General features: G+C 42.9%; 1 protein-coding gene across 1 annotated transcript in view; it reads right to left on the bottom strand.

The window, feature by feature from the left end:
• The window catches only part of ACSS3 (acyl-CoA synthetase short chain family member 3), a 177,222-nt gene that overhangs the window by 118,146 nt on the left and 34,099 nt on the right, over nt 1-24,977 (bottom strand). Inside the window, exon 2 of the mRNA XM_079773646.1 lies at nt 20,667-20,811. Within this exon, the coding sequence (XP_079629772.1) occupies nt 20,667-20,811 (145 nt within the window). The remainder of the gene's footprint in view (nt 1-20,666; nt 20,812-24,977) is intronic.

Below are 24,977 nucleotides of genomic sequence, written 5' to 3'. Positions count from 1 at the left end.
AACTAAGCCTGTCTATAGTCTTTTGCATCTCTGATAGTGTTAATATAAGAAACATTCAAACCTATAAAGAACTATTGTGAGTTTATTTGAGCAGAATCTTAATGCTCCCTGGCAAGTGTCAACAGTTTGGCTCAAATAAACTCACAAAAATTCTTTACAGGTTTGAGTGTTTCTTACATTAACATTACTTGGTGTAGTCAGCAGAATTCCAAAGAACTCACCCAGAACTATCCCATGGGCCCAGACCAGGTGCTAGGACCCAGCAAAGGGCCCATTGAGCCTGCTGGTTCCTGTCCATTGGGTGAACTTGAGTGAGTTATCTCTTGGAAGCAGGACCTTCCCTTGCGTTTTTGGTACAGGGTCTGACTTTATTTGAGCTATATTTTTAAAATCCTCAAGATGGATCTAAGGTTAAGGGTTTACAGAACCCAGGCTAAGGCGAGACTGGAGGGGAAAAAAATTGAGTGGCTGGGTTTTATTTTGGCTTTTCCATTGGCATTGCTTTCTGAGAGTCTGAGGGAAAAAAAAAAAAAAACCCATCATCATATAAATGAGAGCTGAACTCATTCAGGTCCAAACATAAAGGGGCACAGCCTCCCTAGAGCCTGAATCTTGGTGATCTTAGGCAACTAAGAATCTTTGTGGAGGTGCCAGAGGTAATTTCTTATGACGTGCAGGAGCCCCATAGGGAAGTCCTAACTCAACTGTAATTAACTGACTTGCTCCTCCAAAGGCTGCTATAAGGCTTGGCCTGCCAGGGCCCCAAGCCCTTCTGGTTGTTTTAGACAGCCAGGAGAGAAACTGAGGCACGTAAATGGGTTGAATGCGACTCAAGGGCTGAGATTCTCATGGAGCTCAACCCATAAGCAGCACACTTCAACCCATTACACAATATCCCTAGAAACTTTGCTCTGACTGCAGCTTTCCCAAGACGTCAACAAGGTTTATATGCTCACGAATTGATGCTGCTTAAACTTTGTTCTTATATCACCTAATTGTTATTGATTGAATGTATATAAAACATTTTATATTGTTATTATCCTCCTTATGGTTTCCTAGTGGAAACAGTATCTGCCTCTCCAGACCCACCTCCTTTATTAGATATGAAAAAACTTAGGTACCTGATAATCTTTCCTACCTACTAGACAATAACATTCTGATTATAAGCTATGATAATGAAGTTAATGTTTTGTTGGCCACCCACAGGTCTTCTTCTACTATCAATATAAGCTTTGGTACGTTTTTTCTGACTATATGCATCATAAAGGACCCATCTTTGGCAAACCCCTCTAAGAACACCTCGCTAATAATTCCCCTGGTAGAATTATATATGGATCTAATCTAGATGAGTATTTTAGATGAATACTGTCTAACTATAGGAGTGGATGAAACTACTAACTGCCCAGAAGAAAAATCAGAGCTTCTGGATAATAAAATAGTAGAAAGTCTTAATTCATCTGGCCAAACTTATCATAAGATACAAGTGACAGTGGATATGTCCAAGAGACTCGACCCTGATGCATCCGGTTAGCCTGCTTGCCTCCAGGTGGTAGAGGCCACAGCTATGCGGTTGAGGCTTTGCTCGGGAGCACACCAGAGCGCTGGATGTCAAATGCTCGAGTCACCCAGTTTCAGGCTCTTCTGCTACCAGCCTCCTTCCTGATGGTGACCCTGAGGAACCTCTACATACTGTTAGAGGCCGACGACTTTGTAAAGACAGCCCCCCTGGGCCGCACTGACACCCACTGGCATCGCCGGATGAGGTACTGTTCATGGACAGGAGCGGTTCTGTCCAGGGAGGAATCAGGTATGCGGGGGCGGCGGTGGTTGCTTTGGACCGAACCATCTGATCTCAGGCGCTCGCCCGCAGGACTTCGGCACAGAAGGCCGAGTTGGTTGCCCTTATTCAGGCTCTCTGGTGGGCAAGAGAAGAATCAGTGACAATTTGTGCTGATGGCGGGTATGCGATTGCAACAGCTCACGTGCGGAGTGCTGTTGCAGGGTATGGGGACTCCACAGAGGCAAGAGGGAACCGGGCCGCAGACTAAGAAGCCCGGAAGTCTGCCCTGGAAACCAGTGGGGCCTCTACAGATTCTGGTGGGAAAAGGCTGAAATCCATAACTAATTTTTACTCGTTCTTACAGGCTTTACAGTCTACCCAGAAAGCAATCCAGAAGCATGTCTGAGACGTTCTTCTGATCCGGTCCATCCCTTCCAACCTGGTGACTCTGTTTGGGTAAAGACCACCCAAGGACTGACTCCTACCTGAAGAGGACCACATACCGTCATCCTGACCACCCTCACCGCTCTCAAGGTTGCAGGACTGAACACCTGGATACCAGAAACACCCCCTGCGGATTCGTTGCTCCACAAGGCTAAAAGAAGCTTATGGGACAAGGGGGGGGGGGGGTAATGAAGAGGAAACTGGTCTTTGCAGAACTTGTTATCTAAATGCAGAGGCCATGGAACTGTGAACAATGCACTGCTGGGGGGCGGGGGGGGGGGGAGGGTTGTTGTGCTGGTGCCAGGAGACAGACCATCGGATTTGGCCTGACACCTGGGGGCCTTCCTGCAGGGCCACGAAGGGGGCAGGGGGCATATCTGCAGGACAAGGACCCCAGCGGGATATATGTGGACAGGCTCTCTGCATGTTTCTTCACTCTGATTTGGAAATTATTCCTGGAGTCCACCTGTGTTAATAAACGGGGTCCCTCCCTTTCTCTAGGAAGCGTGCTTGGTATTTCTTTGGTATGTTTCTTCTGTAACAGTAAAACTTTAGAATCTAACAGTATAAGTATGGAAGTGAAAACAGAAGGGACCCTTAGTGGGGGACTATACAAAGTCAGAACCATGTAGTATTTACATGGAAATTGTGTCTAAAATTGCCAACTATTTGAAAATGTGTTTTTGTTACATTGTGTGAGAATACCAGAGTTTTAAAATAGATACATACTCTGAAAGTTTTAAGCTCTAATTTACATATGTCCTTTAATCTCTTCCCCCCCCCCCCCCCCCCCCCCATCTACAAAAAGGCCTAACTCCAGGGTTATTTCATGCATCTGTGTCCAGCTGATCCTCACATATCCTCCTGTCGTCCTGGGGAAATTCTACTATGATATTCCCCTTCCCCTCCACTGTTCACCCCATCGCTCAGCTTAACCCACCTCATGCAATCTCTTTGGCACAGACCACCTCCACTCACCTCCTTCACGGGAACATCAATATCTTTAACTAAAATGCTCAGGAAGACCTCTCCAAACTTCCTCGTTGGTCTCTATTTAACTCTGCACGTTCCTCTAATTAAACCTGGTTTTCTCTAGCACGGATTTTCCAAAACTTTTTAATTTGTATACATTTTATTTCTGTCCCTTACTTATGCGCATTGCAAGGATATTAACTTTTATTATTTTTCTCACTGTGAATGCACTCTATTTCAGCTATATTATGTGTTAAGCACTTCGGTGGCTAGATTAAAACCCAAGCACCACTCAGAAAAGAACTATTCATAGATGTGTGGGGGAATACAGTGCAAATTCTAATTTAACAGTTCTCAAATGAATGTTTAAAATATAGCTCATTTCAAAGTTGATTACTTTCTGTATGTCTCCTGGGGAGTTTCTGAAGAAAATATTCCAAGTCCCAACGCAAGTTTTATTACATTTTTTAAAATGTAGCCCACCTGGACTAAAATGAAACACAAAATTCAACTAATAGAGAAGTCACTTTCACAATTTTTCATTCAAATATCTTTATATAGATATCTGAAAAAAATTAGCATAATGTGGTTAACATGCAAATTTTTCCAAATGTACGTTTAAAAAGTTATAGGATATACTATATATTATTAATAAAGAGCATTCAATTTAGTACAAATTTATGTAAGTCATCTAGATATGGCTATATTCCTTCAATAAACATAAAGGCTGTGGTAATTAATATTTCCCTACATACTTGTTTATACAGTAATAAACATGCAAAATGAAAAAGTTATTATTTTCTAAAAATTACAGTGTGGCTGCTATAAACACCACGTTAAATAGCTAATGGAAAATATTCTTTTCAAAGTAGCAAAACTCACACTGTCAATTAAAGCCAGATTTCTTTCACTTTATCTAATAAATTGTTTAGTGTAGTGTGTCTGAATCTGGGGTGTATGGAGATATTTTCAGGGTCCGTGAGTTCTCTATGAGAATGTGTAAACTTTGTGTTTTCATTTGAGAACAATTTAAAAAATTAATACAGCATATTCTGGATTATTTGAGCACACATACAATTTCATTCTATTTTGGTATTTGTTTTTATAATCTATAATAATAAAAGGGTAATATGCTAATTAGAACTTCGGAAAAAGCCGTAGAGGGCAGGGCCAAGGCAGAAGCAGCAGAGGCGCCCCCAGCCATGGAAGAGGCCCCCAGCTGCGGCGGTGGCGGGCGAAGGCCGGGGCCAAGACCCTTGCACAAATTTCATGCATCAGGCCTTTACTCCCATATAATCTCCTATAAAGGCCAGATGATGTCACAGAGCATCCTAATATATAAAAACCCAGGGTCCTTAACGTCCAAAATGACCAAAGGCTTGGCCTATCCGAAGTCAGTCCTGCAGTCAGTGCCGGGTTGCCGTGGAGACCCGGTACTGACTGCCGCTGCTATGGGCGCGGCAACCCAGCACTGATTGCCAAGGGGGCTGCAGATCAGGCCCAGAGAGAGGCCCGGGGAGAGAGAGGCAGGATCTGATCCGCAGCCTCCGTGACAGCTGTTGATCAGCCGTTGCCTCTCTCTTTCTCTCCGGGCTTTGCCAGCAGCCATGCCTCTCTGATCTGGCCCAGAGACGCTGACTGGCATAGAAACCAACCAATCAGAACCAAATCTGGGTGAACTGTGAGGAGCCAATGGCTGCTTAGGAGGCAGAGCTTTTGACGCTGACTAGCATAGAAACCGACCAATCAGAACATAATCTGGGTGAACTGCAAAGGCAGAACCTAAGGTGCGGATTCAGTAGGGGTTTTAAGGGCAACAGCTGTTTGGTTTAAGGTGTAAGAAAGCAGTTCAATTTTTTAATGACCGGTTTGGCATTATAGTGCATATGGTTGGCTATCAGTCCATATATAGGGATTATGTATTTTTGTCTGCCAAGAGCATCTCCTCCTGCTGAAAAAGGCTCCTCCCGCCCCATTTAAGCAATCCTATCCTATATAATCTATCTATACTAATAAAAGAGTAATATGCTAATTAGACCAGGTCGACCAGCCATCTTCCGGACGTCCGACTTCCTTTCGGACAAAGCCATGGTGGTGGGGGCCGAGGCAAAGAGTGCAGTTGGGGGCGAGATCAGGATGGCAGGGGAGGGCCATTGGGGGCGAGATCAGCATGGCAGGGGAGGGCCATTGGCGGTGAGATCAGGCCGGCAGCGGAGGGCAGTTGGGGGCCATCAGGCAGGCACAGGTAGTTAGGGGAGATCAGGCCAGCAGGGGAAAGCAGTTGGGGGTGAGATCAGGCCGGCAGGGAGGACAGTTGTGGGCGAGATCAGGCTGTCAGGGGAGGGCAGTTAGTGGTGATCAGGCAGGCAGAGGCAGTTAGGGGCGATCAGGCCTGCAGGGGAAGGCCATTGGGGGCAAGATCCAACCAGTAGGGGAGGGCTGTTGGGGGTGAGATCAGGCCTGCAGGGGAGGGCCATTGGGGGCAAGATCCAGCCAGCAGGGGAGGGCTGTTGGGGGTGAGATCAGGCCTACAGGGGAGAGCAGTTGGGGGCGAGATCAGGCTGGCAGGGGAGGGCAGTTAGGGGTGATCAGGCAAGCAGGCAGAGGCTGTTAGGGGCAATCAAGCAGGCAGGCAGAGAAGTTAGGGGCGATCAGGCAGGCAAGCAGAGGGGTTAGGGGCAAACAGGCAGACAGGCAGAGGCAGTTAGGGGCGATCAGGCAGGCAGGCAGGTGAGCAGTTAGGAGCCAGCGGTCCCAGATTGGGCCTAAACCGGCAGTTGGACATCCCCCAAGGGGTCCCCGATTGGAGAGGGTGCCAGCTGGGCTGAGGGAACCCCCCCATGCACAAGTTTCATGCACCGGGCCACTAGTTGTATAATAAGACTTTATAACTACTACTATGACAAGAAAATTAAGACATCACAGGAAAAATGTGGCCAAACTTAAAGCATTAGGGGTGCAGCACTCAGAACCATAAGCACCTTGCAATAAGTCATTTAGTTCCAGCAAAACATCACTCACTACAATAAATTAATATTGTCAATTTGAGCTTGACTGAGACTTTCTAGATTTGCTTTTATCCTGTTCATAAGTCAGATATGGCTTTGTATATGTATAGAGTTTACTAGTAAAAAGAATATCAAGGCCTAGTTTTAACTTAAAATTAAAATAATGTAAGCCAATACAAAAACTATGTAAGAATATTTTTCCTTTATACAGTATTTGGATATCTCACAATTTTGAGAAAAACATGGTTTCTTTGCGTTTTTCCTCATGAAGTAAGAAAAACATGAAAAAGCACAAGATGGGAACAGGAACCCTGCACCATTTGCATCAACCCTGTACTGATTATTTAATCAAAGCTTTAATTAAGCAAACACCTCTGGCATTTTTATAGACAGTACATAAAACATGACAACTACCTCGGCTGCATCAACCACACTTCCTAGCATTCGTCTATGTTCCTGTTAACCTTTATGGTTTTGCTGGTCAATACATCCTGAAAGTCAATCAATATATACGAAGGGCTCAGAGAGAACTTGTGAAATACCCTCGAGGGTCAAGGACGTGCGATCACTGCAATAGCTGGGTCTGTCCCAATAGCATTAACATCACTCAACAAAAGGAGCCATACATATTTAAAAATGAAAAATTCCCCAATATAATGCATACACTAGTAACTAATAAACAAAGCAAACATAGTTCATCACATATGCCAAGATTTTATCATAAATACATATAAAAATAGATCAAATTTCCCATAAAAACTATATATGATAAAGTTAATGTAATTCAGTCTTGTAATGGAAACAAAATTATCTTAAATCAAGTATGGCATGAGAAAATAAATAATCAATTTCCCCAAGTTCTCTAATCTTGAGAATAATGCTACTGAATGGAACCTTCCATTGATTTATTCAAATTTATTTTACTTAATTATTACAAATGCACATATGTGAGCATAAAACTGCCAAATGAAATAAAATGTTAACACTATCACTTCTCGTATCTACATATTTATTGATTTCAAAGTTTTATATAAAAAATGTTATGTTTCATAGACTCAAAATATGAATCTATCCTTATATCTTATTTACATCACTCAAGCCACTCGATGTCTTCCATTTATGTTAATTAGTTTTATCCTCTACTTGCTATAAAAATTATGTCAAGTCAAATTATTTCACAGTTTCATGCATAATCAAAGGTCAGGCACTAAAAGTGTTGATGCATTCAGCTGTCCTCAAGTTGCTGACTATATTACAGGTGCAGATATGCTAGTCAATACATAAGAAAATAAATGTTATTAATTCCTCCCACTTCCACTTGTAGAAACAATTTTTTTTTTCTTTTCCTATTCTGCTCCTCTTTGAATTTAAAAACTGCCTGTCTCCCCTCTTTACCTTTCAATAATATTTTTGTTTTGTTACCCTTTAATTCATCTTGCTGGCCGAGAATTTCGACAAGCAAACACAATCAGTTTTGTCTTCAGAGCACACAGCTTCATCATTAAGGATGTCAGCTCCAACTCTTGAATAAACACACCTGCGGCAGTCCTTCGGAGACACCTGTTGGCAGATATGTCCACAGCAGATATTTCTATCTTTCTATCATGACTTAGCTAATACATCACTTCCTCAGCAGAGCCTTCTCTGACCTGCTAGGGCCAGGTTGGTCCCTTCTTCTGTGCTACGAATGCTCAAAGCTTTCTTGCTTTTATCATACAACTAGAGGCCCGGTGCATGAAATTCATGCATGGGTAAGGTCCCTAGGCCTGGCCAGCGATCAGGGCCAATCGGGGCCTTCCTTCCCCCGGCTGCTGTCCGGGGCCTTCCTTTGTTCCGCAGCGCCCGCTGGTGGTCAGCGCATGTCATAGCAAGCAGTCGAACTCCCAGTTGGTCAAACTCCCAAGGAGACAGATTGCATATTAGCCTTTTATTATATAGGATTGGTCTTGTCTTTTTCTCACCAGGCCAACTATGAACTCCTTGGATGAATAAATTATCTTATTCATCTTTCTGACTCCACTGCCTACTACAAGAAATGACACATCATAGACATTCAATAAGTGTCTGAGGAGCACATATCACCGAATATGTCTTCTTCTCTATCTCGAGCACACTACCAATTGACACTTTATTTTTACCTTCTAGTTGTTTCCCTGAGCTCAATATCTATTAACATTAATGGGTTACACTCATCCTATATAATAAAGAGGTAATATGCAAATTGACCATCACTCCAACACACAAGATGGCCACCCACATGTGGTCAAAGATGGCCACCACAAGATAGCCAGCAGGGGAAGGCAGTTGGGAGAGACCAGGCCTGCAGGGGAGGGCAGTTGGGGAAGGACCCAGGCCTGCAGGGGAGGGCAGTTAGGTGTGACCAGGCCGGCAGAGGGCAGTTTGGGGCAACCAAGCCTACAGGGAAGGGCATATGGGGGGGACCAGGCCTCCAGGGGAGGGAAGTTGGGGAGGGACCCAGGCCTGCAGAATAGGGCAGTTAGGGGCAACCAGGCCAGCAGGGGAGAGCAGTTAGGGGGAACCAGTCTTGTAGGAGAGGGCAGTTGGGTGGGACCAGGCGTGCAGGGGAGGGCAGTTGAGGGAACCAGGCCAGCAGGGGAGGGCATTTGGGAGTGACAAGGCTGGCAAGGGAGGGCAGTTAGGGGTGACCAGGCCAGCAGGGGAGGGCAGTTAGGGGTGACCAGGCTGGCAGGGGAGGGCAGTTAGGGGCAATCAGGCTGGCAGGCAGAGGTGGTGAGGGGCAAACAGGCAGGCAGGCAGGCGAGCAAGCGGTTGGGAGCCAGCAGTCCTGGATTGTAAGAGGGATCCCAGATTGGAGAGGCTGCAGGCTGGGCTGAGGGACACTCCCGCCCCTGTGCATGAATTTTGTGCACCGGGCCTCTAGTTTATATATAAGACCTGGTATTTATTTTGACTTAAAAAATGTAAAAAATAGGCCCTGGCCGGTTTGGCTCACTGGATAAAGCATCAGCCTGGGGACTGAAGGGTTCCAGGTTCGATTCTGGTCAAGGGCATGTACCTTGGTTGCAGACACATCCCCAGTACAGGGTGTGCAGGAGGCAGCTGATCAATGCTTCTCTCTCATTGATGTTTCTGGCTCTCTATCCCTCTCCCTTCCTCTCTGTAAAAAATCAATAAAATATATATTTTTTAAAAATGTAGAAAATAGTTGTGGCAGAAACTCCTAATTGTCCATCAAATTTTCTCCAACTTGACTAGATATCTCAGCTTTTCTTGTAGCCAATGGCGAAATGGGATGTGCCAGGACATCATATATGACAGTTCTGAGTATAGGCCTTAAAACAGCACATCAGACTCTTTGCATCCTCCTCTGCTATCCCAAGTGTTGGGAGACCCATACCTTTGTCTCAGCTTCAAATATGAAGAAGACGGCAATGAACTTGGAAATGAAGGGATAATAAGATTTTATCTGGGTCATGCCAAACTGACCCTCATCATCTTTGCATGAGAAATGCTTTTTAAAAAATTTTAGCCACTATACTATTGGGTATTTTTGTTTTAGCAGCTTAGCCTTAAACCTAACATTTAAGAATTTTTTAAAAAAATGATGTTAGTTATTAGGCAATTTTAAATGATGAAAATCACCCAAGTAGATATTTTATGTAATACTAGAGGCCCGGTGCATGAAAATTCATGCACTAGAGGGGGGTTCCCTAAGGCCGGCCTGTCCCTTCTCACAGTCCAGGAGCCCTCAGGGGTGGGAGGTGACCTGGTGATCAGGGGAAGGTGACGCCCCATCACACCTCTGCTACTGCCACTGCCAGCAGTGCAAGCCTCTGCTGGCCCTGGTTACCTTAGCCCAACTTCCCTCCCCTGCTGGTCCAGTCACCCCTAACTGCCCTCCCGATATCCAAGGCTTGCCTGCGCCTCGAGCCAGCCCTGGGCGGCTGGGGGGCTGAGGGGACTGGGGGACTCCAGAGGTGGGCGTGCAGGCCTTGTCGCAAGCCTGCCGCCCTGGTGAGGCTGAGGGGACTGGGCGCTGCCATCTTGTGGCTGTGGGCACCACCATCTTTGAGGGCATGACAGTCAATTAGCATATTCCCTCCTTATTGGCTATGGGCGCTGCCATCTTTGTGATGGTGTGAGGGTCAATTAGCATATTCCCTCTTAATTAGATAACTGAAAAAAAGAGAACTAAAGCACTTTCCCCAGGATTCTATGTGAAAATTATGCAGAAACCTTTCCTTGGAGTGCAACATGAGCAACACCTTGAAAGACAGGGAGCAAGCAGAGCATTTACAGTGGCTGCTCTATGATAGGGAGAATCAGACTTTTTTCAAACCCAGTAGGTGCAGTCAGAGATCCAAGGTAGGATACATACATGAAATAGCTCCCATGTGGCACAAGCCACACCCTATCCTTTAATTGCCTGCAAATGCTGCTACTCTTAAGGGGGTTTAAACTAAGTGGTGCCTATTCATTTTTCTCCTGGACCTTAGTAATCTCCTGGTTCCCAATCTTGCCCACTACAGTCTTTTTTTCTTCAGAGAAGCCAAAATGATTTATTTAACATCATGGAGCTTCCCATTATACCTAGAATGAGATATAGTCTGTACCCTGGCCTGCAAAACCCAACATGACCTGGCTCCTGGACACTCTCCCGACCTCATCTTCCGCCACTCTCCTCCCATAGCCAACCTCCTGGTTCTCCCCAGTGACCTAAGTCTATTCTTGCTTCAGGACTTCTGCCTGATAGGCTGTTCACTCAGATGTTCACATGGTTCTCTCCAGGCATCACTATGTCACTGTGTCTTCTCCTCAGAGACAAGAAGTGTTCTACAAACCTAGCTAAAATGGCAGCCCAAGTCACTCTGTAACCTTAATATTTTTCTTCAATTACATTGTATTTTCACTTATATTATACTAGAGGTCCAATGCATGGCTTCGTGCACCAGTGGGGTCCTTCAGCCAGGCCTGCATCCTCTCGCAATCCGGGACCCCTTGGGGGACGTCAGACTGCTGGTTTTGGGCTGGCAGTCCAACATCCCCTGAGGGATGTAGTAGTGTGCAAAGTGGCAGGCAGCCTGAGAGGAGCCCCAGCCGGGGCCAGGCACTGCACCATTTCCGCTCATCCTGGCCCTGCTGTGCCTGCTGCCATCGCTCGGTAGTGCTGCCGCAGAGGCGGGAGAGGATCATGCCGCCACAGCTTTGCACACCAGCCATGAGCCCGGCATCTGGCACCCATAGGTCAGCTAAGCAACCCTCCCACTGTGGGAGCGCACTGACCACCAGGGGACAGCTCCTGTGTTGAGCGACTGCCCCCTGATGGTCAGTGCACATCATAACGACCAGTCATTTGGTCGTTTGGTCACTTAGGCTTTTATATATATAGATTATATTTTTATTTATAGCATATCTCCCCAGTGAAGGTGCAAATTTCCTGTGGGCAAAGCTATTATCATTCACTACTGTAATCCATGCTATCCACAGTAGTACCAGGTATATATTAGGTGTCGTAATAGCATGTTGTGAATAAATTAATTTGACTCCATCATCATTCCAGTCTGAGAAATTAAATTCAAAGCCAGATTATCTACTGATCTTTTGGCATTAACTTTGTAAAAGGTTGGAGTTTAGCCACCCTGAAGATAAAACAAATCATCTAAAAATATATATTAATTAAATATATGTAAGAACAAAAGCTATGGAGCAGATTTTTAATTTTCTAAGATTGAACAAGTAAGGTAAATTTAAGCAGACCTTTAGGTAAGGGAGGATCTAAACCTTTACAGTCAGGCAATGCATTAAAACAAGATTCTCAACCTATTAAAAAATAAAAATTCCTCAATGTAAAAAAAAATCACAATGTAGAGGATATAAATGGTATTTCTGGAAATAATTATCTTTTGTAAACAACAATTATTCTTTTCTTTTTAATGAATGAGGTATTGAGTGTTCTACTCAAGAACTCAGTATTATAATATAAGCTTATGCTATGAGGCCTGTATTAGGTGCTGTGTGGGTAAAATAAATAAGTATAATATAATATTACCTCTCTCCTCAAGGAGTTTTTACTCCAGTTGGGAGGTACACTAATAAGTAGGTACACTAATAATGTAAGTACATTGATAAGTAAAATAAAAAGCAAAAATGAACAATGCATGGAGAAAGGTACAAGTAAAGAGGTCTGGACTTCAAAGTATGTGAAATAGCTTCAGGAGAAGGGAGAGATGGAAACAAGTAAATTCTCTGTTGATTTCATAAACAACATAATCTCTAAAAATCTGGCTGAGTTCTCAAATTCAAAGGAGTTGGTTACATTGCTGTTGCTTGGGTTAATGTAAAAATTATCTTTAGACATTTTTAGTTTTAAATATGCAACTCTAAACATGGAAAAAAGGAAGCTAGGAGATACTAAAATATTGTTTTCTTATTTAATTTCTTCCTATGCTATATATTAAATTGATCTAATATTTATTTTCTTTACTTGGGGTGCGCTTAAATTTTATTAAGTCTAAAAGTTATTAAAACAAGGTTCCAGTTAGTATCTTGATGAAAAAACTTAAATCATTAGTTGTTATATACTCAACTTCCATTTCAAATTAAATACAGTAGGTCCTCAGGTTACGTCAGAGATCTGTTCCTCTGGCGCGACATAACACGATTTTCGCCATAAGTCGGAACCCACCTACATAAGCATCTATGTCACTCGCATGGAGCACATACACAGCAGTAATGAAGTGAAACAGTAAAAAAAAAATTATAAGACAGATAACAATTCCTGACATAAAGCACATATGTACATATGTCGATATGAAGGAACTTTTTTTTTTATAAATAAATGGGAGATGGTGACTTAACCACGAAACGATGTACATCGAGTCCGACATAACCTGAGGACTGTCTGTACAGTGTTTCTGCTAAATCTCATTATGCAGCCTTGTATTATACAAAATAGATCACAAAAATAGTGACACTTATAAAAAAAATAAGGTTAAACCAAACCACTCAAAAACAACATATCTAGAGCCTTTTAATGTTAATAAACGTACTCGTGTAGCATTATCTTCAGTAGGTCATTTCCAGCTTTAAATACTGGGGCTCATGCTTCCTGCTTTAACCTATTCTACTGGAGGACATCTGCTTCCAAATTTCCTTCCAAAAAATGACCAAGAGAGATGACTAAAGGGTAGATTTGTATCATTAATTATATTTAAAACAGGGGAGAATGTCTTCTCAGTTTAGATTCTTAAAACCACTTAATTCATCAACACTTGCATTACAACATCTTCATCATTTTTTCTTTAAGGTTTTCAAATACTGATAAGGTATTTTCTTAAACGTGAGAAAGTCTCCCCTTGGCTTGCTAAGACGGTGATAATGCCATAGAAGAATAAATAGTCAAAATATCTGAATAGGCCCTTGAGAAAAGTGCAACAAAAAATGGTCAAGCAGCACAAGGAAAGGAGCTCAAGTTCACTAGACATCAGGAAAAAGCAACTTAAAACCACAATGCAGCCCTGGTTAATGTGGCTCAGCTGACTGAGCACAGTTCAGTGCACCAGGGGTTGCTGGTTTGACTCTTGATGAGGGGCCCTGGTTGCAGGTTCTATTCCACGTAGGTGGCATGCAGGAGGCTCATTGATGTTTTCGCTCTTCCTCTCCCTTTCTCTCTCTCTGAAAATCAACAAAATATTCTTTTAAAAATCCTATATAATAAAACCTAATATGCTAAGTGTCCGGTCGTCCGTTCAACCAATCAAAGCATAATATGCTAATGATTTGCTAAGTCCACTCAACCATTTGCTATGACATGCACTGACCACCGGGGGGTAGACACTCTGACTGGGAGGTTAGCTTGCTTCTGGGGTCGGGACAATTGGGACTGAGCATGACAGGCCAGACACGCTGAATCCCTCCCACATCCCTCCCCGGCCCAGATTGTGCACTGATGGGGTCCCTCGGCCTGGTCTGCATCCTCTCACAATCCGAGATTCCTCAGGGGATGTTGGAGAACCAGTTTTGGCCCGATCCCACAAGCCAGGCCGAGGGACCCCAATGGTGCACGAATTCGTGCACTGGGCCTTTAGTAATAACATAATGCAATATCACTACACATTCATCAAGAAGGCCAAAATTAAGACTTGGGATTCTCAATGCTAAGTGTGACAACCAGCACGCTCATATACCAGAAGTGGGATATACATTGGTACAACCACTCTGGAAGACTGTTTGACACTATCTACTCAAATTGAACACATACACATTCCATCAACCAGCCATCTCACTCCTGAGAACAGTCCCAAATGCATACATTTCGTCACAAAAATCAGTGCACAAACATATATACAGCAGCAGCACTTGTAATAGCCCAAAACTAGTCACTACCCAAATGACCAAACTACAACCTCTTGCAATGAGGTAAAAGGATCTCATAAACAAACCGTTGAGTGAAAAAAGCCAGATGCAAAAAAGTACATTCTATTATTCAATTTACTAGAGGTCCAGTGCATGAAATTCGTGCACGGGTAGGGTCCCTAGGCCTGGCCGGCGATCGGGGTTGATCAGGTTCCCCGCCTCCCCGCCTCCTCCTTCCCTCTCCACCCACACACTGCCACCGCACAGTTCCCCATCTCCTGCTTCCCTTGCTCCCTCAGCGCCCTGCCGCCACTGCTGGTTACCAACCATGTTCTGTGCTGCCCCCTGGTGGTCAGCACCCTTCATAGCAAGCGAATGAACTCCCGGTCCCCCGGTCGAACTCCCAAGGGGACACTTTGCATATTAGCCTTTTATATATATAGATTCAAAGTTCAAAACAGGTAAGCCTCATCACAGATGGTCTTTTAATGTCTGGATATAATCATGTGAGGGTGTGAGGGGGGAATGACTAGGGGAAGCATGATAAGGGCTTCTAGGGGGCTGGGCATATTCTGTCTCTGGTTATGTGACAGATCTCCTTGCATGTGCATGTTTTATTTGTGAAAATCTATAAGCTTTGCCCTTATAATCATGCACTAATCTGAATGTATGTTACATTTCAATACAAGGTTTTTACAAATTACATGTTAGGAAAAATCATACATTAACCACTCTAAGAGTTCAGTTTTATAGTAGCATCACCCACCTATATTCCAAGCATGAAGAGGGTGATTTACCGTACAGAGATAGTTTTCAGTGGAGCTGACAGTTACACAAATGAAGCTGTTACTGATTTTTTAGGAAGTTTAAGGGAAGGAAACTGGTAATTGGGCACTATTGTATCCTTTCCCCTCAACAAGGCAACCACCGGCAGGACTGATTTTCTGCATTGTCTGGATTTTGTGTTTTAGGTTTTTACTTGAGGAAGTACTGATGCTGTGACAGACAAAAGGCTATGCTATTACCTCACCCTGACATATTTCTGAGACAATGGGATCCACACTTTGAAGAGAGCATCCCAAAGGGCAGAGACTGGAAGGAGGACTTCTCATGGGACATGAGCCTAGATTTCAGAGTAATTGTCTCCTCTAAATTATTCAACCTTCATAATTCAACCACTGCTGTAATTATATTTCCAAAAATTACTTTCAGTAGAGATAGCAGACACTTCCAGTTTAAATTAAATCAGGAAAATTTAGCACACACTGGGCTTTATCAAATTCTCCTGCACACATATACTTAAAAAAAATTCTCAGATGCCCTTTAGGGGATTGTGTTCTTCTTTAGTGAATAAATGTGTAAAACATGTATAATTGTATTGATATAAATAAAACAAATTTACCAGATACAAAGGTAAATATGAAATAAAATTAGAGTTGGACAAATTAAATTCAATGTAGGCATTTTTTAAAAATGATAAACACTATATATGATATATGCAAACACATATAAAGAACCTTTCACACACGCACACCTTTTATTTCACTGAGATTTTGATATAGCTACTAACTTGAACAGAGTTAAGAAAAGGACAAAACAAACATATACCCATCTCCTAGAATACAGAGAGGAAATATTCATCCTGAACTACTAAGCCAAATATAAAAAAGCTAAAATCTTTTACAGATATTAAGAAGTTAGAATTTACTTGGAAAGATCAAGTTCTATTACTGATGCAATTTAAAGATAAGAAGTTTCTGCAATAATGGAAACTAGAGTCACTTAGAAATCTCAAATGGTATTTCATTCATCCATTCCTTCATCATTCAGCAAATGTTGACTATGTACCAAGCACTGTTCCTGTGAACAAAACAAAAATCCCTGCCCTCATGGAACTTACATCCTAAAATAGAAAATGACACTCAACTACTTCCAGCAGATGTCAGGGAAGTACAAAGGCGCTCAGGGGGAATGCAGCAGGCCAGGAGAGCTGGCTGTAGGAGGCAGGGCAGCTGGGGAGTTCAGTACAGCGTGGTGGCCACAGGAGTGGGTCACAGGAGCCAGATCACAATGAACCACAGGTCACAGAGCTGGATTTTGTTCTTTTCTTTCCACTGCCCTCAGGATAAAGTACAAATACAGAGTGTGGCACTCAGTCCTCCAGTCTGGCTCACTCCAGCCTTCTCTCTCCCTAAAATCACTTTCCACCAAATCCACGGTGGGCACCAGGCTCTCTTTTCCCTGCGTATCCCTGTGTGTCCTGTTCCTTCAGCTGCAAGAACTTCTCCCCCAGTTCTCCCTTCCCACTTTTGGTCCTCTGCGCTAATGTTAGGTTATTGACTCTTTCAGAAAGCCTTCCTGTGTCCTATTGTGGTAAACAGTTAGACATAAGCTGAGCACGGATGATGGGCCAGGGACAGAAGGTCACCAGGGCGGAAAGCCCTGGGTGCCAAGCAACGGGCAAAACTGGAAAAACAAGAACCTCACCCCCAGGGTAACCTGCCTTCCCCTAGCATATGGCTGGTCATGGGGTTTGGATCCTCTGGCCTTTCACATCACTGCTCATTCGGTTTAGACCCCCTGACCTTTCTTTCCTAGAGATAACATCTAGGCCTCAGTTGTGTTTCAGCTACAGACCCAGAAAAGCAACAAAACCAGACAAGGGACTCCAGGGCTAAGGTCAGGACCAGCTGTAATGGATAATGACCCCATGCCCTGGTGCTGACCAATCAGTGCAGACCCCGATCCTGAAGGGACACACCTGGAAAGCTGCAGGATATTCTATTGAGATTCTCTCCCAGGACCTCCCCTAAAATCTCCACCCTTAAAACCCTTAGGACAGAGGACCTAGTACTCTCTCTCCTCCCAGGAGCTCCCCCACCCCAGGGACTTCTCCTCCTGACCCCCCTTCTTTTCCCCCCAGGCACGTTACCTTTACCTTCCCCTCTCGTAAGCCCCAAGGACCCTTCTTTTGCCTCTGTCACTTGTTTCCTGAGCCCATTTCTTCTACCACTCATTTCTTCCACCTATGTGATATTCTAAATAAATCTTCTCTTATAGTTTGGGTCTTGGCTCTGAATTCTTTCTTAGCCAGAACTCAAGTACTGAGGTTGCTGAACCCAGGTCCTCCTGTCTTACCCCACTGGTCTCACACCTGGTGCTGATCTTGCCACACCAACACTATGAACTCCTGGCTGAGCTGAGGGTTTTCCCATGTGTTTCCACAGAATATAACACTACCCTCATGATATTCTTTACTATGCTTACATGCTATTGTAACCCCTTGAAAATAAGGAATGGGTCCATTTACCTGGTATCATATGCTCCTAACAGGGTTTGGCTTATAAAATAAATATTTGTTGAATAAATATTGGATCTTAAACCAGGCTCAAATCTCTCTATAAAAATCTTGAAGGGTTATTTACATTATCAGATCTGCATAAAGATGGCAATTTTGGAAAAAGCTCTAATTCTGAATCACTCTGTAAAATCTCCAGTTCTTTCATGTCACTGAACCAATTTAGCCGGTTCACTAATTAAATAAGAAATACTAGGTACAGTTTTACCTAGCTAGAAGCTCCCAGTAGAAATGAGAGGGGAGATTAAAACAAGTAGAATGCAAAGGCTCGTCTTTTTGTTTGTTCGCAATGGCATTACCCATTAAATCCTTCTTTGTTTGCTCTACTTAATAAAATAAAGGCCACAGGCAACCAGGAGCTGGTAATCAGCGTGCAGCGTAACGTGTCCCTCTTGCCTCGCAGATCCTCCTTCAGTGTTTGGAGAAGCAAAGCCTGGGGACTCAGAGGCTGTCAGCAGATGACAGAAACAGACCTTTTAAGTACCCGATGACAAGCTGAACTGAAACCAATAAACCAGTACAAACCTCAGAAGGGTCTGAAGCTACACTTAATACTGGAAAATCAAGATAAGTAAGCAAAACAGCTTCTAAGTCAAATGTGAACATGTATTCATCATATATATGTATGTCACTGGGTAAAAAGAAAACAGAAAATGAGAAGAACAACAACCGTTATTTAACTCTTCTGTTTTTAGGTTTCTCCGAAGCTTTTTCTTTGACTCTGATGTTTGGCTATATATCAATTATAATATGTTGATATAGATAACACTTTTCTAATACGTAAATTAGTTTTCTAATCTGTATACCAATTAAGATTTACTAGTATGTAAGGCCTAATAATATAAAATGGGAGTGTGACAATATGCCTAAAGAGGAATAAGTTTTGAGTCAAAGAATAAACCTTCTCTATAAGCTAAAAATGAAAACCTAAAATAAAATATGGAATATAACAGGTAATCAAGAAACTGATGCTGAATTATTAAGGCAGGGCCTCAACTCTAATAACAAAGTCATTTGGTAATGGCATGCATATCCTCCTCAGCCCTAAGAGAAGCTCTGTCTCTGTATAATTTATTCAGAAAATACACAGTTCCAGCTTACAGACCAATCTAAAGTATCCAATAGTGTATTTTCAGAACTATTTTGTTTGTTCTGTCTTGGGCTATCACTTCCTATCAGATTGGAATTCCCCACGTATGAATACTAAAGGGAGGCAGGGCCCCAATTCCTACTCTGTCAGTCTAGAAGGAAATTGATTCAAGTAGGCAACTCTAATTTCTAGACTATTTGTGGGCTCTCCTTAACTCTCCACTGCTGCCCCTTCTACCTTGCGGTGTACCATTTTTCTGCGTCTGGTTCTTCCCTTCCATGTTTTTTAAATCAGCTGAAGCTGGGATTGTCACCCAGTCTGAGCAAAACTGGCTTCTGTTTATTTCCTCTTGACCATTAGCAACAAGTCAGGATGGGGAGTTCATTGTTTTGTCTCAGTTGCCTTTCTTGAATTCTCTTAGAAGGCTAAACAGGAACATTGTGGACACAAAAGGATGTAATTTCAGAGTCAGAGAAAGTTGAGCAAACTTTCTAAAAACTGAATGGAAACCCTAAATAGGTTAAAAAAAAAAAAAAGCAAAAGAAGAAAATGTGATTCAAAAAGCCTTAATTTAAAAGCAAATGCTTGAAAACCCTGGCATGACAGACTGTTCAACCAGTAATTGTTAACTAGTGGTGATTTTGCCAGCCAGGGGACATTTAGCAGCATTTGGAGTCCTTTATGACCATCACAGCGGGAGGGAGGGGTGCTGCTGACATCTAATGAGTAGAAAATGGGGTGCTAAACATCCTACAATGTACATAACAGCACCCACAACAAAGAATTCTCTGGTTTAAAATGTCAATAGTGTCAAGATTGAGGTACCCTGCCCTACACTACTATTTCCCTTTAAATCAGATATAAATAAATGCCCCACAGAGCTAAAATAACTCTCCCCCAGTCCACAATACCCAGACACTGTTATGATTGCCTCTGAAACCTCATTTCTACCCTAATGTTCAAAGAGAGTCTCAGAACTCATCTGTCAATATCACGATTCACCTAAGAACTACACAGGTGGGGAAAAACTAAAAAAGAATCAATAGGGGAAAGGAATGAGCACAGGCAAAGAGCTGTAAAAGGCCAGGAGTGCCTGAGGGAGGGATAGGACACCCAGGGTGAAAATACAGTTGTGTTCATGGCCACGAAAATTGGGAAATAAAACTCTGAGGGATGCCGTGATCAGAATCCAACGTGTCTTATACATCACAGCAGTCCATATTTTACTTCCTGAGTAACAGTAATCTTTAAGGAAAAAATTCTAAGTGGGGTAAAGAAATATGTTGTTTCTTAGAAAAAAAAAAATCTCTGGTGTCCGTTTAGGGGAAGATCTGACATGAGCAGACGTGGAAATAAGGAAGTTAGGAGACAGCCTCAGTAGTACAAAAGCTAAAATTAGAATAGCCGGATGGAGGTGATGGCAACGGAGATGGAAAACAAAGACCAGAGAGGATTTAGACCTATTCTTAGGGATTTCCAGTTCTGTAAAATATAACTTTAAAGGATAAAAACACTTTGAAAGAGTCAACACATCTCTATGTCCACTGTGCATCAAAAGAAAAATATGGTAACATGTCAATGGATTAAGAGAAGTAAAGGTTATACAATGATCATGTATGCTATTTGAATAATTTCCCTATGACTTCTAAATAACATACAGAAAATTTATGATATTACCTGCTCCAGGACTTCTTCATAGGTAATGGTTGCTTTAGTGTTTGTAACAGGACTGTCATAGATGATAGCAATCTTATCTCCTTTGCCATTTTCAATATGACGATCAATGGCATTATAACAAATGTTAAGCATGCCTTCCACAAACCTGAAAAATAATTGAAAAGTAAAAGTAAATGACTCTTTTCAAAATATATTGTTGCTTAGTTAGCTTTGTATATTTCCAGTTTGGCAGAGTTGCCCTAAAAACACTGCTTCCCTGCGCATGTTATGCTAGGTAATGATAGCTATAAACTGGATATATAAGATGATAGAGAGGCATTTTTTTTTAATTTTAATGATTGTGTATTTATTTCGATGTGGACTAAAAAAATACCTCGCACTAATAGGTGATATTTTTGTGGATTGTATTGCTTAGGACGAAACTAGAGTATAGAGCAATAAAATAATCTACATGGATGAAATGAATTGTATATAAGTGCAGACACAATAGGCTGAGGGAACAAATGGTAGATGTATGACTGAGGACTGGGTACTGACTGTAAAAAAAACAAGCTTACTGGAAAACTCGTCTACTTTGAAAGATATTTAGATGATAGATAGGACATTAGTTTCAATTAAATATATCTCCAATTGCATAAAAAATAGGTGAGCTCCTTCCACATGTTGAAAATGCTTCATCATTTGAATAAAAAATGGGCATGCACATAAAATTTTAATTTTTAAAAACTTTTGCAATGAAGTACTTTTCACCTCATAGTTGATCAATGTCTTCCTATGAAAATGCAGGCATCATGTATAGATGAAGATACTTTTTAAGAAAATACAACTCATTTAAAAAAAAAAAGATTAATCATTTACCACTTATTGAGGAGGAGGGGATTAAAATAATACAAGCACAAAAAAATGGTCCATTTGTCAGACTAGCAAACATTATAACAATAGACAGGGGGGAAATAGTGAAGCAACAAGAAAAAGTCCTGTTAAATAGCTGAGTATCACCTTCAAGTCTTCACTCAAAGAGCCTTGTGTGAAATTAAGCAGGGAATTAAGAATAGCTACAGATACAGTGGCAGCATTACGAAGGAGCAGATTCAGAATGCAGCAGCAGGAGGGATCATTTCATCACAATCAAACAATGCTAAATACTCTAATAATACTGAATTTGACTACCTTACAGCACAGCACAGGAAGTCGTTAATATAATCATTCTGAATTACCAAGTGTGAGAGCTTCAATACTTGTTCAAAAATACTGACCTAGCCAGTTTTCTCAGTGGTTAGGCCCTTGGACTGAAGGATTGTGGGTTCAACTCCAGTCAAGGGCTGATCCCCACCCAGTTTGGGGAGTGTGTGGGAGGCAACCAATCAATGTGTCTCTCTCACATCGATGTTTCTATCTCTCTCTAAATGTCAATGGAAACAAAATATCTTCAGGTGAGGGTTAATATATATATACTAGTGGCCCGGTGCATGAAATTCATACACAGCGGGGGGGGGGGGGGGGTGTCCCTCAGCCCGGCCTGCACCCTCTCCAATCTGGGACCCCTGGAAGGATGTCCTACTGCCGGTTTACAGGGATTGGGCCTAAACAGGCAGTCGGACATCCCTCTCGCAATCCGGGACTGCTGGCTCCTAACTGCTCATCTGCCTGCCTGTCTGCTCGCCCCCAACTGCCCCCTGCCGCTGGACTGCTCGCTCCCAAATGCCCCCCCCCTCCAACCTGATCACTCCCAACTGCCCCCTGCTGGCCTGCTCACTCCAAACTGACCCCCTGCTATCCTGATCACCTCCAACTGACCCCCACTGATGGCCTGCTCATCCCCAACTGGCCCCCATCCTGGTCTGCTTACCCCCAATGGCCCCACCCTCCACCAGCCTGATCACCCACAACTGCCGTCCCATCCTGGCCTGATCACCTACAACTGCCCTCCCCTCTTGGCCTCCAACAGCCTCTACCTCGGCCCCACCACCATGGCTTTGTCCAGAAGAACATCCGGAAGGTCTCCCGGAAGGTCTCCCAGTCTAATTAGCATATTACCCTTTTATTAGTACAGACAGAGGCCTGGTGCATGGGTGGGGGCTGGCTGGTTTGCCCTGAAGGATGTCCCAGATCAGGGTAGGGGTTCCCTTGGGGCATGGGGCAGCCTGGGTGAGGGGCCTGTGGTGGTTTGCAGGCCAGCCACACCCCCATGGGGTGAGGGTCCCACTATGGGGGCATGGCCAGCCTGGGTGAGGGGCTGGTGGCTGTTTGCAGGCTGGCCACGCCCCCCAGCGACCCAACCTCCCAAAGCCTCCTTTTTTTTTTTTTTCAGCGCCTCCTTGAGCAGAAGCCAGAGTCAGCTGGAAGCAGGTATCTGGGATTTATTTATCTTCTATAATTGAAACTTTGTAGCCTTGAGCAGAGGCCAGGGTTGGCCAGGGCAGGTGGAAACCTTGGCTTCCTCCATCGCTGGGGGCAACCCAAGCCTCCTGCTTGCTCCAGCTCCGTGACCACCGCCATCTTAGTTGGGATTTATTTATCTTCTATAATTGAAACTTTGTAGTCTTGAGCGGAGGCCAGAGCTGGCCAGGGCGGGCGGGAAGCTTGGCTTCCTCCATTGCCGAGGGCAACCCAAGCTTCCTGCTCGCTCCAGCTCCATGACTGCCACCATCTTGGTTGGGTTAATTTGCATACTCGCTCTAATTGGCTGGTGGGCATAGCAGAGGTATGGTCAATTTGCATGTTTCTCTTTTATTAGATAGGATATATATATTTCATTATTTATTGTCTTTCCCTCTCCCCACCTCCTGGCATGAAGAACAACTCCCTTGGTTTTGGGTTCATCCATGTGACTTGCCTTGGCTAATCATCAGACATGATATAAGCAGAGGCCTGAAAGCACTTGGACAACTGGGATTGCTCTTCTGCACCTCTGCCTTCCCCTGCAGAAGAGCCTCTAGGTATTACCGCTGCCTCTTCCTCAGCCAGAATAAATATTTGCAGGTGGGAACAGAGCCCCAAAAAAGTAAGAAGCCCAGTCCAGCCAGATACATGTCTTGGAGCAATGCCTCTGTGTGTGTATGTGAGGGTAGGGGTCAGTTTGCAAAACAACAATATATTTCATGGAATATTCTTCCTTTGCCAAATTTTTAAATGACAGTAAGCTCTAACATTCTATATCCATCCCTTTACTCACTTCATATACATTCTCTAAGTGATCTCAACACTCCTATGGTTTCAATCTCCATCTTTAACACTGATCTCCTTTCTGAGTTCCATACACTATAACCAATAGCCTTCTGGACATTAATACTTGAAAAAATATGTCCAATTATAATCATTTTCAGCCAGCCTCCAACCCATAACCCATTCTGTAAGCCTAAAATACAAGAACCAGTTCAAGACACAAAAGTATTTATTTGGGAATCCAAGAATGGCAATTTTCAGGGTAAACAGATTTAGGAAGAAACCCAAAGAGTGTCCAGATTACAGAGGAGGGAATCATGTTTTTTATGGAAAAGAAAGAAAGAAAGAAAGAAAGAAAGAAAGAAAGAAAGAAAGAAAGAAAGAAAGAAAGAAAGAAAGAAAAGAAAAGAAAGAAGAGGTAAGTTGGTTTTAAAGGAGTTCATTAGTACTAACAAAGCTAGATTTGTACTTCATTGATTGGTCAAGTGAAATGGTCACTAGGTAAAATTTCACTTTTGTCAGTCCTATCAACAGAAAATTCTCACTCTTGCCGACATAGAATGTGGGTGGTTTGGCTCCATTCAAAGGTTCAGAAAGCAGGACATACAAGACAGTTCCTCTATAATGGCTGCTCCGGCTCCATTTTAAAATGGCTCCACTTATGTCAACTTTCACATTTCCCCCTTCTGATCAAGATCTTTTTTCAAAAGGATCACAGATTAACCATTGGAGTGGATTTTCTAAATTTCCTCATGTGTTTACATTGTGATCTCCTGTCACTAGGAATGTTCATTCCTGGTATGTCATATTCATGTAGGAGAGAAATTGGTTTTCTTTGGAGCCTTTCAACCACATTTGAGCAATAGGAGTGCCAAAACTGAGGAAGGCTAGTCATCCAGTCCTATGAAATAACAGTTAGCAGAGTTCAGCATAGGCAGTCAAATCATTTTCAATCTTGTCTTTTAATTATCCATCTAAGATCCTATGTGGATTAAAAATCAATTCAAAATGTGTGCTACCATTATTCTTGTGGAGTTCTTATAGCATTGTGAAAGGTAGTAGATATAAGTTTACTAATAGCAATTATTCTTAAAATTAAAAACAGGACACAAATTCCAAATAGTAGAATAATTCTAAACCATGAGG

This window comes from Cnephaeus nilssonii, assembly GCF_951640355.1.
Source record: "Cnephaeus nilssonii genome assembly, chromosome: 6".
NCBI classification, from domain to species: Eukaryota; Metazoa; Chordata; class Mammalia; order Chiroptera; family Vespertilionidae; genus Cnephaeus; species Cnephaeus nilssonii.
This window is presented reverse-complemented; position numbering and strand designations above follow the sequence as displayed.